General features: G+C 36.7%; 2 protein-coding genes across 2 annotated transcripts; one reads left to right on the top strand and one right to left on the bottom strand.

The window, feature by feature from the left end:
• Positions 1–987: 987 nt before the first annotated feature.
• SYTB (Calcium-dependent lipid-binding (CaLB domain) family protein) lies at positions 988–5,643 on the bottom strand. Its single transcript, XM_008223017.2, has 12 exons — positions 5,072–5,643; positions 4,686–4,784; positions 4,544–4,594; positions 4,328–4,451; positions 3,953–4,071; positions 3,687–3,788; positions 3,190–3,264; positions 2,878–2,954; positions 2,551–2,797; positions 1,998–2,348; positions 1,440–1,571; positions 988–1,326 (listed from the first exon to the last, which is right to left on the bottom strand). The coding sequence occupies exons 1-12, from the start codon at positions 5,180–5,182 to the stop codon at positions 1,198–1,200; spliced, it is 1,617 nt and encodes a 538-aa protein (XP_008221239.2). The 5' UTR covers positions 5,183–5,643; the 3' UTR covers positions 988–1,197.
• A 5,791-nt stretch (positions 5,644–11,434) lies between these two features.
• On the top strand, positions 11,435–12,521 carry LOC103321228 (uncharacterized). The gene has a single exon (XM_008223016.3). It carries the CDS (start codon positions 11,640–11,642, stop codon positions 12,396–12,398), a length of 759 nt encoding a protein of 252 aa, XP_008221238.2. The 5' UTR covers positions 11,435–11,639; the 3' UTR covers positions 12,399–12,521.
• Positions 12,522–13,393: the final 872 nt, after the last annotated feature.

A 13,393-nucleotide genomic window follows, 5' to 3' on the forward strand; every position in this document is an offset into this window, starting at 1 on the left:
ATGGATCCTGCCTGTAAGGGATGTAAAAATAGATATAAATATACATTTTATTTTACATTCCCATGGTAATGATATATATTTACATCCATTTACATCTCTCTATTGGAGACGATTCAGGTGATTCGAGATGTATATTTAATATACACTCTTATATACACCCCTTACTTTGTATGTTCTAATTTAGACCATCGCATATATTCAAAAATAAAATAAAATAACATCATCGTTGTCATTCATCAGGAGGTTTCAGTTCAGCCTTGAGATGAGATGAGATGGCATGGGAGGGGAGGGGAAGGTAGGGAAGCCACCTATGAATAACAATGATGGCCTACTTTTACTTATTTTGGTAAAGACGACACACTTCTCTTTCATTTCGATTCGAATTATACGCGGAGTTGATAGAATGGGATGATAGGGAGGGGCAGCAGATGATTTGCCCTCCCGTCATTCAAAGAACAACTTTTCAACATTGCAAATGATGGTGATGATGAATCATTCTCACCCAAGTGAACCAGTGTCCAGTGTCCAGTGTTCAGTGTTCAATCAAATAGAGTATAAAGTCGGCAAAGGGTCACATCCACCGTTCAGTCTCGGGCTATATTTCAATTCACGGCCCCTAATTTCCTATAGACAAAAAGGGTTGCAGTGTGGGTCTGAACAATTTTGAGCTGTACCATTTCATCACAATTGATCAACTTTAATGGGGCCTTTTTATTTCTGGCACCCAAGTGAACTGGGATACAACCAAAGCTTTTGTGTTGCCCAACCCAGCAGATTTACTTGGCCAAGGAAATAATAAAATAGTAGAAAAGAAAGGGATTATATTGTGTTACGCATTAATATTCCTAACTCGAGAAGGCAAAGGCAACACAGAATCAAAATCAATCATCTATTCTTTTCGTCCCTAGGAAGCATGAAATTATTGAAATGAAATATACCCATTAATATAATTTAAATTGTCTGGCAGGGTGAAGTCAATAGCAGGGGTAAAATGGTGAAATCGATACGAAGCATCACATAAACGCACAGGAGATGATCTGAACGAATCTGGAATTTACAATAAATTCTTCTTCGAACTAAAGACAAACTGTCTACTCTGGCAACATATATCACTTGTACAACGAACTTGAAAGCAAACAAAACTAGAAAACTTGGACAGGTTTTAACCCATTTCTACCCAATCTCTACTGCAATCACCTAAGATGTTCTCCACTGCAGCTCAATTTGAACCCGTCCATTCTTTGAGTCAATCAGATGGTATTTTTCATTGATTCTTCTATTGCTAACAACATCCGCCAAGTTTATATCCACATATCCAAGAGTTTCCTGATTGCAAGAAAAACACCAAGATGGTTATTTTAAATACCACATATAGGATGAATTTGTTGCAGCAGTGTTTTAAGGGATGAAGTGATCTTTATGGTGGCTGCAATGTGTACCTTGGGATGCAACAGGCCCATCCTTGAGGAGATGCTAATTACTTCAACATGAAGCCTATCGCTTTTAGGTGGTTCGTCTAACATAAACTGAAACTCCTCATCCCATCTTGGATCACGATTTTTCTTGATCATCTGTGTCAGTACCCAATGAAACTGTCAGTTCATATACAAAATGACAGTAGCAAAATCAAATAAAATGAACGGCATTCAATCTTTTCGTATTGTATCAGCATCACAGTGGGTCGGAGGGAAACCCAATACATATCCATAGCAGTTTCATCTATCATCCAAACTTTGTATTAACTAATACACATGCATGAACATCAACAAAGTGATACTATGTATATCGAATGCAGGATTTAACTATTTCTTCTCATTTTTCGACAAGCTAGGAATGCAGAAGTGAACCTGTAAAAAGTTGGGCCACAACAAATTAAGTTTTCATATAGGAATATGATGCCTCCTTTCCTCTCTATGCTTCTTTAGCATACAACAACTATAAACAAGAACAGGAGATACAACAAAAAAGACAAGGACAGCAACATCAGACTTATATACCTTGGTTCTTCTCTCCTCTCCTCTGAAGAGTATTCGCACTTGTGGGTTAGTGTGGTGCTTTCCTTCCACATCTTCAGCTTCATGGACTAAAACTACAAGCACCCCACCACCTGCAGGTGTTCCTTCAGGAGCCTTTTGTATGGCATTTGGATCTTCATCATCTTTAGGCATCTCATCCTCCTTAAAGGGTTTATAGATCAGTTCCATAACAAGCTGTCCACGTAACTTCTCATTTTGAGCATCATTTGCGTCCATGTTTTTCAGTATGTCAACAGTCACAACTTTAGGCTCATCGGGTGTAAGATCCTTTAGCGGAATGACATTCATACCCATTTTGTCGTGTTTGCCAATCTAAGGAAAATGAAACCCACATTATGATAAATATAAGGAGGAAAAGGTAGAAAATACTACTTAAAATCTAAAGGTACACTCTGGGCTTCTCGCTTATGCAGGTTTCTATCCATCGTGGAAAAATAAATAATCGCGTTAAAAAAATACCAGGCTATGGAAAATGTGTCTACTTCCTTTCACAAGTCCAAACAAATAACCATACCTTTTCCCAATCATAAACTACAACCTCTAATGCTTGAGTCCCTGGGTCTCTGACAACCCAATTAAACTCTTGATTCCATTCTGGGTTCAAATTGTTGTGTTTCACAGCTGTTTTCTTTGAAGGAAGCTTGTCCTCAGTGAGCTTGAGTTTCAAATAAGGATCTGCTGCTCCTAATAAATCTTTCTTTCTAAGCTTTATTGCCTTTATAACTTTTACATGGAGAACTCCAACAGGTTTCCTCATAGCCCTGACAGAAATAAACAAAATTATTAAGTCACAACAAACGACTTTACACATTTAGTCGAAATTAAACCATCACACACTTACATTGTAGGATCCATGATTGGTACTTCTAGGGCTTTGGGCCATAGGTACATGTTTGCCACTTGATCTTTAATAAGCTCCTGCGGAATCAAACAGGATTTTGAACACAGAAGTAAGCAAGACGCAATAAGAAAACCAAGTTTAAAGTAAGATATTCCATGAAAAAGTAATCAATGCATCTTGTTTTTTATTGCAAGAAGTGATAACTTGATATAACATAAATACTAATCATCTTTCGACTTACAAACATGGACATATATGATGCAAACACCAATCAAATCACAGCTTAACCTCTGTAAAAGTTAAAAAATTTACCTGGACAAACCTATATAGGCCAGGAATAGACATAGCATCTGCGCCAAGTAGTTTTAATCCAAAGTCAACATGTGGCTGCAAAATCATAATGAGATAGCTGAGAAGGGAAAATAAAAACCAAAACAAAATCAAAGTAAGGAGACGGGATATATGCCACATTATAGATAACACAACAGAAATATAATTCTGGAGGGTATGATCTTCCACATCCAAAACCCCAGTAGAAATCTCTAAAGTCAGAAATATAAATATATACCACTTCTCAATTTCAATTAAATTGAGGCCATATGGAATCAAAATTTGGAAAATAATGCTGTTTTGAAAATATTACACATTTCCGACTAGAAATGATAGGTACCAGACTACCAAACCCCAGAATGTTGCATATTTAGTTATATAAATATACCATGTCCCCAACTACCAACTAACTAACTGCTGTAATTCGTAAAACAATCATCAAGCATGTTAGCAATATGAAAATGGAATCAGAACCATACCTTCTCCATTAGAGACACAAAAATTTTTGAAAAACAAGGAAATGCTGGAACCAAAGGCTTCATGGTGATACGTGGAGAAGCAAACACTTGCAAATCAACCACCTACGACAAATCCAAAGAATCAATGCTCCATTCAAACTTTGAAACCAGCAATAACTCTCTACTCAGTACTTGTATTGTAACTATTGATTCATGTGTGTGCCTGTGTAAGGAGCGTGTGTCTAGATGTAGACTTTAAAATATACTAATTCTTTAATGGCACACACCTGAACTGTGGCTCTCAACCCAAATGCTTTAACTGCAACAAGGATGTTTGGATTGCCTGCCCACTTCATTGATAGTTCCATTATCAATTCCTTCTCACCAGTGATATAGACTTTTATTCCTGGCATATAATGAAAACCAAGAATAAGTAGTCCGCAGTAGACTTGCATAGCAGGGGAAAACAGAACAAAAGTCCCAAATAAGCCAGACAGAAAATTTAAGGTGGATATCATCCTGTTCACAATCTGCTAAATCAAAAGGAACAACAACCGAAAAAAAGGTGACAAGAAGCATATAACTGAGGGATGGGATCACGAAAACGCAATGCAGTTGTACAGTTGTGTGTGTGTGTGTAAGAGAGAGAGAGAGAGAGAGACCTTGAAAAGTTGGTGGTAAGGAGCCCAAGGAAAGTGCTTCAAACTCAACGGAATCAATTTTGTATTTTGGAATTTGCTCAGCAATAATGGGCTTTGCTATGGTCCTTGCAGTTTTGCAAATTGCCTGAAAAATTGTACCATTAACACTCAACACAAAAGACTGAGTAGAAACACCCCAAAAGAATATCCGAAAACTGTTATAACAGGTATGCATACCTTGTCCAGGTAAGGCCACATAAGCTCAATAAATTTATTAAGCCAGTCAACCTTCACATAAACAAAACTATGATAAGCTTCTTGTGACATTTGGAACACAATATATCAATGTGGGAAACTAAAATTTCAAAGATTAACATACACGATCATAGTCTGGATTTTTAACCCACATGGGTATCTCCGGAAGCAGCCGTTGCAAAGTATTTGAATCTTGCTCAACCAAAGGACGAATACCAGGATCCTAGATTCAATATCATTAGCAATTAGATATAATAGGGGATTCAAATCATTAGCAATTAGATATAATAGGGAAAATGCAACTTAATAAGTAGGGTTTTTTTTTTCGATATACAGCATTACACATAAGCTCAAACTTGGTTTTAAAACATAAAAATTGACATGTTTTCGTTGTCTATGCAGCAGTAGAAGCACGGAAATACAGAAAGGGGGACAATTTAACCAAACAAAACCAGAATTAGCAATGAAGAGGAAGGAAATTGAAGAAGAAGAAAGGAAGATAGAGCCGACCTTGACGTCAGTTGGCTGGAAGTAGATGAAGAGGTAATACCCGATCACAAGCCCAATTGAAGTTCCAAATCCAAAACCGCAAAACCCCAAAATCGAACTCAGAATGCCCATCTTTAATCTGCCCTCAGAGTCTCAGACCAGCCGAAATCTCTCAGAAATATACAAGAAAAAAGATGGTAAAAATGGAGTCCGAGTAAAAACGCCTCTCGAACTACAACTCTACGACTAGGAGAGGAAAAACAGAGAGACTGTAATTGAAGAAAATGATCGCATCAGATCACATGTCTGAATTGCTGTGAATTCTTAAACTCATCATGTTTGAGGGTGTGAGTGTAGGACAAAGAAAAAACATGGTTAGCCGCTTGGAGTGGTAAGACGACAATCCTTATCTGAAAAAGCATTAAAGGAGGTGCATTTATTCTTGGGGAGAAATCTTTCACTTGATCCACACACACAACCGCTGGCGTGGGGTTCAATTCTCTCAATTGTCGGTAACGCCTAAGTGCTTCTTTGGAGCGCTCTGATGTCTCATCTACTCTCTCTGTGTCCAATTTCAATATCATTTGTTTCACAATAAAGACAGGGCCCGTTTCCGGTTACAACGTTACGCGATCGTGGGGAAATTTTAAATTAGTGAATTAATAAAAATATCTAAAAGGCAGATAATGACTGCTTTCTATTTTGGGCTTTTGGCTTCTTGCTATTTTTATTACTTTTTTCGCCTTTTAATTCTTTTTTTTATTTACATTATTACAATTACGGTTATATAGTACTTGCCTTCCATCTTATCCGTTCCCAAGTTGACTTTTTTTGCATCAAAATTTGACTCCTAGATTTGCCGACACCAAAAGAATAGACATTGGGTAAGAATCTAATGTAGTCCTTACCGCCAGTATATTCTTCGTTTTTTTATAGGCTGTATTTTTCAATATTATAATGAGGAACAGTTAGTTTTGTTGTGAATAATTATATAACCATGTATTTTTTTCTTCATACAAGCTATATGAGAATGGAACCTAGCACTTTGATGGCATATTTACTAATTCCGTAATTGGATTATAATGAATTAAATTGATGATAAATTAAGTTGATGAGAAGTTGATTGAGGAGAATTAGATTTCGGATTCCTATTGAAATTGTTTACTAAACCATATGGAATGGGGTAGGCGTGATACTAATTACTTAAAATGTCATCGTTATTAGGTTAAAGTATATGGCAATTTTGGAAGTTTGAAAATTTTGTGAGGATATAATGGGTAAAAAAAATGAATTTATAATAGATTAGTTCTTTAGGAATTAGAATATCACATTCCACCCAAAAATTGAATTTATCTAAAATCATAAATTCAATTCCTAATTTTGCGTGGGGCCCACTTACTTTTCAATTCCTTAATGTGAAGTAAACGCATGAATCCTCCATAGGTAGAATTCAATTCTTGATGAGAATTCTAATTCCTGATTAGTAAACACACCATGAGTGTAAAGTAAATGCTTATAATTACTTGAAGTACAAACAAACCCTAAAACAATAAGAAAAATATTATTCTACTAAATCAATGTCCATTGAAGAAAAGCCCATTGAAAAGGACCTCTTGGCCGACTGCAACCCTTTCATATTTTTTTGGTCAAATTAGGAGTTACACCTATATTATTTACTCCATCAAGTATTTTCATAAAAATGAAAATCTCTGAATCAACAATAAGATGCATATGTATTCAAATTAGCAATAAAGATTTGTCGCACAACGACAGAAATTGCAAATCAGTATCGAAAGTCAAAAGTCAAAAGAAAAGAAAATATCCTAAACAAAAAATCAAACCACATCAAACTCTTAAATAGTTATGGAAATTATTAGACTCAAACAAACTAAGATACAAGACCACCGCTCCACATACTCTCAAACAACCTAAAGAGAACTATAACATCATATCGACTTAACCCATAATGCCGCACCAGCTAAATCCGACTCGACCCAACCCGACATCATCTCTGCTTCGTAGCTCCAAATATATATCGAAAGCTAACAACTGGAGCTAAATCCTTGCATACATGGGCCAAAAAGACGACAACTATATTATGATGACAACGATATTTCATGACGACTGTTTTTACATCACAAAATAAAACAAAAAAAGGAAAAAACAAATTATCTAAAGGAAATGAGAGGAAATGAAAGGGGTCGAGAGAGGTAAAAAAAAAGGGATATAGTAGAAAGAGTGGTCCCCGACCCCCAATTTTTCCTTTAGATTTTATGAGGCAACAAAAGAAGGGGTGCATTACCACTTTTTAGGAGAACTTATTCAAATCACATTCTGGACGGTCTAGTCCAAAACCAAAAAAAGAAAAACAAAGAGTATATTTCTTAAAACATCGAATTCAAGTTTTCAACCATGATAGACAATAAATATTTTATTTTTCCTTTTTTTATATTAAAAGAAAAAATCAAATTTACAAGTCTCTATCCGTTATCAGTTTGGGTATGGATATTGGTATTTGGTGGTGCTATCATATTGGTAACTAATATAATTAGGGTATGATCTTAACCTCTCGAATTAACTGTCGCTTTTGATGGCAACCCTATTTGCAAGCGCATCAACATCATGTACCACCACCATGCTACACGTCTCCATCCAATCCAACACCATATATAATAATCAAATCGTTAATTTATGTAAGACGGTATCATTATGAGGTAATCTCAAACAAACTAGAACATAAATCCATCATGAATTATATAACATGGTACAACTCTTCATGCCCCAGAATATATATATATATATAAATTTTTTGAACAAAAAGAATTTCACCAATAAAAACAAAAATCAGAAACACCCAACGATTCCTCTCCTTCCTCCCCTGCACTTCTGTAAAACCTTAAAAATTCAACCTCCATAAAAGGTTCCCTTCTGAAAAACCCAAGGACTTATTATCATAAACAAATTGGTTTAAATTCATCTTTTTAATTCTAAGAACAGGAAGGTTCCACCAGAAACAAACAAGGTTGAGATTTACGACCCTTTTTGCTTTATTCCTATTGACATGGATTGTCAATGAAATTGAAAGAAGAAGAAAAAAAGGCTATGATAGAAGGACTAGCTTCAAATCTAAAAGTTTCAAAAATTTAAAAACCCAAATGGTTGTTCTCTCATCGTTGTGCTACAGTGTCAAGATCTAATTACGAACATAACCAAACTTGCAACCTTGCTTAAGTCAATTTAATCTGATGCGGTGGCAAAATCGAAGTACATGACTTGGCCTGTACCAAGAATTCCATAAAGATTGGCAGCGTTCTAGGGTTTCTTTTTGCTGTTGGGGGTTGGAGGAGGCTAGGGGCTCAGCGTTGAATGATGATTGGTGTTTTTTCCTTCTTTGAAGCAAATGACAAGTCGTGCAATGAGCCCAGATATAAGCCCAAGTACGAATTAGCTGAAAACAAAACAAAACCCAACTGTAAAAAATAGTCGGCCCAAGGAGCCCAACCATATAAAAACTAGTAGACTCGATTAAGATGGCCCAAAAATATAGTAAACGACATCATTGTACGGAAAGACTATAATGAGGGCTTTAAAGTGAGGAGGTTATTTGAGGAGGTCAAATCTCACCATCAACAAATGTAAAGAAATCACGAGACTTAAATATTTTAAATGTTTTAACGGTCATCGATCTCCTCACTTTAACTCTTCACTTTAACTTCTCATTGTAGAAGCTCCCCATCATTGTATAGGGTACATGAATGAATTGATAAAATACAAATTTAGACATGCCCACGAAACGTCAACTTTTTAGCAACCTTCATTTTGAGTGTTTTAGTGAAACTCTCTTGATAAAAATTCGTATTTAAAAATGGGGGAGGTGGAATGGAAGGAACATGATCTGGATCCAATCTATAAAAAGGAGGTAAAATTACTTTATTTATCAGTTCACGATTCATCTTTTTTTAAGACACCGACCTTTTCATTGTTTGTGACATATATATATATATTATTTGTAGATGATGATGGGCCTTTATGTCATGACTCAGCAACAAATATATTTTACTTTATTATCATTATCAGACCTTTTTCTTTAATCACATCAATTGGGATGGTGTCTAAGCAAGGAGCATGTGACAATGTCAATGTTGATATACCACTAATGGCTAGAATAGAAGGCCGCCTAAACTAGACATATATATATATATATATATATATAATAAATGACAAGTACAATGCTACTATTACTGGTTCGAATGAATATATATATATATATATATATATATATAATTATTTGAAATGACAAGTAATGATCAAACCATGCTACTAGATTATCTGGTTCGAATGAATATATATATATATATATATATCAACAAAATGTATGGCAGAGAGAAGAGAGCAGAGAGAAGAGAGCACTGAGGAACAAGTGCTTATTAATTAGCCTAATTTAATTGTTATATCTCAATGGTCGGTGGGGTGCATGGTAACAGCTCACGTCACCACCAATATCTGAATGCGTGAGACACGCTTCATATAATTCAGAATTACGTATATCATGTATGTGTCCATTAATTTTATTAAAAATTAGATTTAATTATTTTTCTAGAAGCCCTTTTACGTACCTGCAGACCTTGGCATGGGATGGGAGGTAGTGTAGGGGAAGCACCAAAAGATATGCTTTCGAAAGTTGGAGTTTGATGCATGCGTTGCGTTGCGTTGCGTTGCGTGTAGAAGAAAACAAGTATTCTGCAGTTTTAATTAGACTGTTTTTATGTATCCCTCGTCCTCGTGTCGTGGTATGTCTGGTTTTCAAGTAACATGAATGAATCATATTTGACAGACATAGGTGAAGGGTTCAAGGGTAGGTAAATATGTAATGAAATAAAAGAAACTTGAAGTAAAAATAATAATTATCATGTCCCATCCCATGGACATATTGTCACACACACCACACGTTTTTCTTTTCTTTCTCAAGGAAGGAAGGGTACACTCATTCCTTTTGCCACTCAAGGCAAAGGGCTAACGTCGACATTGCTTGCTGCTTTATTTTTCATTTCTCCTTATTATTTTCTGTTTTCTTTACCCAATATCTTGATGAAAAAAGCATGCATCAAGGCTAGGGTAGCGATCTATATAATCTACTCGTGTAAGCCAACGACTGGGCCTGGTGTTAAAAATCGTTATATTCGTTCGGAAGAAGACTCCCATAAATAGAAACTTGTTTGCCAGACAAAATATATATATATGCATATGCATGAATATTAACGCAATGTTGGTCGTGCATGGCGGCTAAGTCTTTGTCACGCTCACTGACTGTGCCGTGGAAATGTAATTAATTGACATTTGAGTCATTTGACAAACCAAACTATACAACTTTCGGTGCCTGCAGGCGTGGTAAGAATTGAATCTGGCTGCGTCTGTATTGTATATATACAGGTTGTAATTCAATCACGACAACAACGTGCCAATTGCTCCCGCCCGCAGAGTCATTCATCGGAAGATTTTTATTTGTCAGCAGTGGCTGAAAAGATGCCACGTATGTAGTAGTATCATGAGATCAATCTCATATTTTGATATCAAAAATACTAGTCATACCATATTTTGTTGTATATCACATTACGAATAAATGTGAATCCCATCTTTATTAGAAAAAAGACAGGTACATAATATTTATATAAATGTGGTATGCATTCATCGTTTGATATATATATATATATATAATATCAAATACGTACCAAATTAAATTGTATATTTAGTACCACCACAGCCAATTGTTTCCCCATCCCCACAAACAAATACAAATTAAATGAGATGAAATGCCACTATTTTAATAAAGTTGCCATCACTCTCCTTCCCTTCCCTGCAAATGAGGTCGGGGGGATGATTATAACAGAATGCTGGGACCCAGCTAGTTGAATACGTGTGTGGCTAGGATGCGTCGAGTCCCTATCTGCCCATCCCAATTACGAGAAACCCGAGGACGACATCAATGGCCAAAATCTCCCCAACGGCTATTTCCAATTGCACGATCCAACGGTGAACCGCGAACTGGCGGTTGCCGCCCTACAGTATCCTTGGTCTCTCTCTCGTAGACCAAGAGGGGTAGGGTAGAGGCAACGGTTGTCTGTCAAATATGACATCTATAATCTTAAAATATTTATAAAAATAATAAAATACAAAGTAAACAATGAATAAAGTAGCCGTTGGGAGCCTTCCTCTATAAAAAGGAGGTAAGACGTACAGAGCTAAGTTCAAGATATTCCTCAAGGTCAAGGTAGCGCAAAGTATACCAAAATAATTCAACCCTTTGAATCAGGGTTTCTGAGATCCGCTCCGGATCAGAAGATTTATTTACTCATTATCTCTCTAATTCTAATCCGTGTGCTAGATTAAAATTCCTAGTTTTAACTTACTTAAACGTCTAAATTTCTTGTTACCAACTTTATGTAGAAAAATCTTGCAAATCAAAGAGTTTTTCTTCTCTCCATTCAAATTGCAAATCTTCAGCTTTTTCTCTACGTGCTTTGTTGATCTTTATCTTTCATTTTTGTTATATATTCACTTCATTAGACATCAGAAAAGCTGCAATCTGGCTATGGAGGCTGTTGTTGCAGACCAGTCAATCTCTGCCTGCAAGCAGATTAAAATGATCAGAACAACCTCAAGATCCTCTGAAAATCTTGCTCCCATAAATTACAACATCCATGGAGGTCTCTTGCAGGCTCCTCCTCCACCTTCTCTCTCATTTTCATATAACCCTCCAGCTTCTCTCTACAATAAATATCGGTACCAGCAACTTCAACAAGTACAGAGGCAGCAGCAACAACACCCACCTCTCCTTCCTCTGCCGGTTCCAAACAGACCTCCTCATCATCACCAGTCTCTGCCATCTCTCCCATCTCGTACCCGAGGCCTCTCTCGCCCTCCCCCCACCAGAAAGGCCAACAACGCCAGAAGCCAATCTCTCACACCCAAGAAACCAAAGTCAAAGCCCTCCAAGAAAGAAGAAGCTAAGCAAATATCTGACTGCTTGATCATTGCTTCCACCAACCGTTTGGGACCCGACCCGAATGATCTTCCCAAAGATGTTACTAAGGTTTTGATGACATCATCATCATCATCTTCATCTTCATCTTCATCATCAATTGGTAATATGAGGGATCTTAGTGGTGGTGGTGTTGGTGTGGGAGATATGGATAAGTTTTCAGGTTCCATTTTCACTCTCTCGCCACCTCCGAGTAGCTTGCCTCTCCCGAGGTTTTCTCTGCAGCGAAGACTCAGTCGCAACGCCGAAGCTGCGGGGATCGACGCAGGAGCAACGGACAATCTCCGCCGTCTGTTACGTCTCCGCTGAACGGCTGAAGTTGTTGTTTGGTTTAGTACGTAGTGGTTTTGGTGGTGGTGACCATGGTTTGTTTGTAGGTTGGTGTCTTTTGTGTAAATAAAGGCTTCGTGGTTGGGTGATATTATCATGAAATCCCTCTCCTCCCTTGTCCTTCCTTCTCCTTGAGGAAATTTGTGATCACCACCTGTGTTTTTGATTGGGTGCACAAAAAAAATACTTCAAGGATGTTTTTTTTTTTCTTTTAATTTGTTTTTCGTTTTGTTGGTCAATCTCGTAATAATATAATTTATGACTAAGAGAATGGTTTTAGTTTTTGATTTATAAGTTATATAACCTATACAATTGTTCTGACTTCTGGTTGGTTGCAATCTGTTTTCATACCATGCTGCAAAAGAGTTGAAAAATATCAAGTTCCTTTCATTTTGGCAAGCGCGTTCTTGTCATTTAGTAATATGGCGTGAAGAGAAGGGAACGGAAAGCAAAGAACACAAGGAAAACAATTTGCATTTACATTTGGTAGTGATCTCATATCATCGTTGTGGGAACCGAATTTTAGCCAAACTCTAGGTCAAATATTTTCTTTAATTTAGAGATTATTTAGCTTAATTGGGAGTATTTGATTCAATTGACTCCAAATTGGGGAAGAATAATTCATTTCAATTTGTGAAATTATTCTTCCGAAACCTAGCCTCTGAGGCTCTTATAAATACATCGGTACACTAAGGTTTGAGGTAATTCTAAATCTACGTCTAAACTTCTATCTCAAAATACTGTAGAAATTCTATCTCCAAAACCCTAGCTGCCATAACTCTCTCCTTCTCACACAAGGCTTCGGCCATCACACACGGCTCTAGCCACCCAGTTCACATAATACATACATCTATTTACCTTTTTTGTCAGCTATTATTTTTCTACAAACACTTGAACTAACTTAGGCATCAGAGGGCTTTGGCAAACACCCCTCGGGTATGGTCTTCTTATTTCGATTTATTTTGCTGGGAGAA

This window comes from Prunus mume, linkage group LG2 (genome assembly GCF_029339155.1).
Source record: "Prunus mume cultivar Tortuosa linkage group LG2, ASM2933915v1, whole genome shotgun sequence".
Lineage (NCBI taxonomy): Eukaryota > Viridiplantae > Streptophyta > Magnoliopsida > Rosales > Rosaceae > Prunus > Prunus mume.

Bases quoted from the DNA above. Each gene is read 5' to 3' on its own strand.
- SYTB (XM_008223017.2), bottom strand. From the start codon at position 5,182: ATGGGCATTCTGAGTTCGATTTTGGGGTTTTGCGGTTTTGGATTTGGA. The intron at 4,072-4,327 runs GTCTCTCTCTCT...ATTATATGCCAG, and splicing joins CTTACCACCAACTTTTCAAG to GAATAAAAGTCTATATCACT. The intron at 2,798-2,877 runs GTAAGTGTGTGA...TATTTCTGTCAG, and splicing joins CCAATCATGGATCCTACAAT to GGCTATGAGGAAACCTGTTG.
- LOC103321228 (XM_008223016.3), top strand. From the start codon at position 11,640: ATGGAGGCTGTTGTTGCAGACCAGTCAATCTCTGCCTGCAAGCAGATT.